Genomic DNA, 1,768 nt, shown 5'->3' with positions numbered 1-1,768 from the left:
GAGCCACCGCTCCGAGCCCTGGGCACCTTTTAAGATATCACCTATTCTCTCTGAAGTCTGCCACCCATGAGCCCTCATCTACATATCGAGAAACTTGACTCCCTCTCAGTCCTCAAGCTGCCCATTTCCTTTACTGATTTCAAAATTTCTTAGATAAGAGCCTGACTCTTGCTACTAAATGCCAATCAGGATACCTTTGGATTCATCTACTATCTGCAAGCCTCCACTTAAGAGATGTACCACCTTCCTGAGCCAAACCAAAGTAAATCTCACGTGTATTGATTTCTGGCTTTCTATAACTTCTGTCTTCCTAAAATGTAGATAAACAAGCTGCATTCCAACCAATGGCTGGTACACATTCTCAGGACCTCCTGAGGATGGGCATCATGGGCCTAGGTCACTCACTTTTGGCTCAGAATAAATCACCTTAAATATTTTACAAGCCAGGCTCGGTGGCTCAGCCTATAATCCCAGCACTTGGGAGGCCAAGGCGAGTGGATTGCCTGAGCCCGTGGGTTTGAGACGAGCCCGTGGGTTTGAGACCCGCCCGGGCCACTTGGCGAGACCTTGTCTCTACAATAAATAAAAAAATTAGCCAGGTGTGGTAGTGCACGTCTGTAGTCCCGGCTACTTGGAAGGCTGCGGCGAAGGATCACTAGAGCCCAGCAGGTGGAGGCTGCAGCGGCTGGGAGCGTGCCACTGCACTCCAGTCTGGGTGACAGAGTAGACGCCAACTCAAAAAAATATACATTTTACAAAGTTTGGCATCTTTTGTTTACTCCACGAAGATGGGGTGCAGGGCTGGGGCCTCACAACCAGAGACAGGGGTGGGCAGGTGATGGGTGCCATCTACCCCAAAGTCCATTCATCATGGAGTTCGGTGCAGGGAGTGGGCTGAGGGTGTGTGGTGGCTCTTTGGCTCATCTTCCATTCAGCTCTACAGAAACAGGAGATGCAGTTCCTGGGAAGGCTGGGCCCTCCTAGCCCCCACAGGTTGGAGCTCACTCCTCATACCCCACTCATTCTCATTCACACCAGTGGGCCATACTTGGCCGGGAAGGAGGAACCAGGGGCTGCCTCAGGGGAGTCACATGCTTCTGTTGGATGGGTAAGGTGCCTGGGAACCAGGCCCAGCACTGGGTGGATGAAAGCAGGATGCAGCTGGGCCTGGGGCCCGGCAGTGGCCAAGGGGGACGCGAGCTCCTCCCACCGTGGCTGACTGGGGCGAGTCGGCCAGGACGAGGCACTGGCCACGCAGGGTTGCGGAACCCAGGCGGCGTTTGCACCTGGATCCACCTGTGTCCGGCTCCTCTGCCCGGAGGAGCCACGGCTTTCGGCCCCAGCAAGCTTCCCGTTTGCAGCCGCTCTCCAGACTCTTCAGGGGACGCGGGGACGGGCATTATGCCTGCTCTCGCCTATGTGGGCGAGCGGGCAAGGGAAAGGCCGGCCTGGCAGAGCACGCACAGCAGAAACAGACGGCCAGATGAACATGAATCTTTATTTAGAGAAAAGCGACAGAGCCAGAGGCCCACCTGGGGCGGGGGCTTCAGCGAGGGACCCTGGGGCGGGACACAAACACGTGGTGGAGAGCACTGGCAACACGTTGGTCCCTGGAGCTGGTGCGAAGACGAAGCGGAGACAGAGAGGCCTAGGGCTGAAATGGAAGCAGCAGGGCATGGCGCCCACCTGCGTGGGAAGACGCCACGCCTGCTCACGCGCCGCCCTCCGCGACCCCCAAACGGGCTCCGACGCCGCCGCGGCCTGCGTG

General features: G+C 57.2%; 1 protein-coding gene across 1 annotated transcript in view; it reads right to left on the bottom strand.

Annotated features, from left to right (window-relative positions):
* Positions 1-1,210: 1,210 nt before the first annotated feature.
* The window catches only part of CALY (calcyon neuron specific vesicular protein), a gene marked incomplete at its 3' end in the record, with an annotated part of 3,597 nt that continues 3,039 nt past the window's right edge, over positions 1,211-1,768 (bottom strand). Inside the window, exons 4-6 of the mRNA XM_021707474.1 lie at positions 1,687-1,761; positions 1,533-1,559; positions 1,211-1,375 (exon numbers count right to left, since the gene is read on the bottom strand). Coding sequence (XP_021563149.1) covers positions 1,211-1,375; positions 1,533-1,559; positions 1,687-1,761 — 267 coding nt within the window. The remainder of the gene's footprint in view (positions 1,376-1,532; positions 1,560-1,686; positions 1,762-1,768) is intronic.

Source organism: Carlito syrichta, unplaced genomic scaffold, assembly GCF_000164805.1.
Source record: "Carlito syrichta isolate Samal-C Ts95f unplaced genomic scaffold, Tarsius_syrichta-2.0.1 Scaffold118078, whole genome shotgun sequence".
Lineage (NCBI taxonomy): Eukaryota > Metazoa > Chordata > Mammalia > Primates > Tarsiidae > Carlito > Carlito syrichta.
This window is presented reverse-complemented; position numbering and strand designations above follow the sequence as displayed.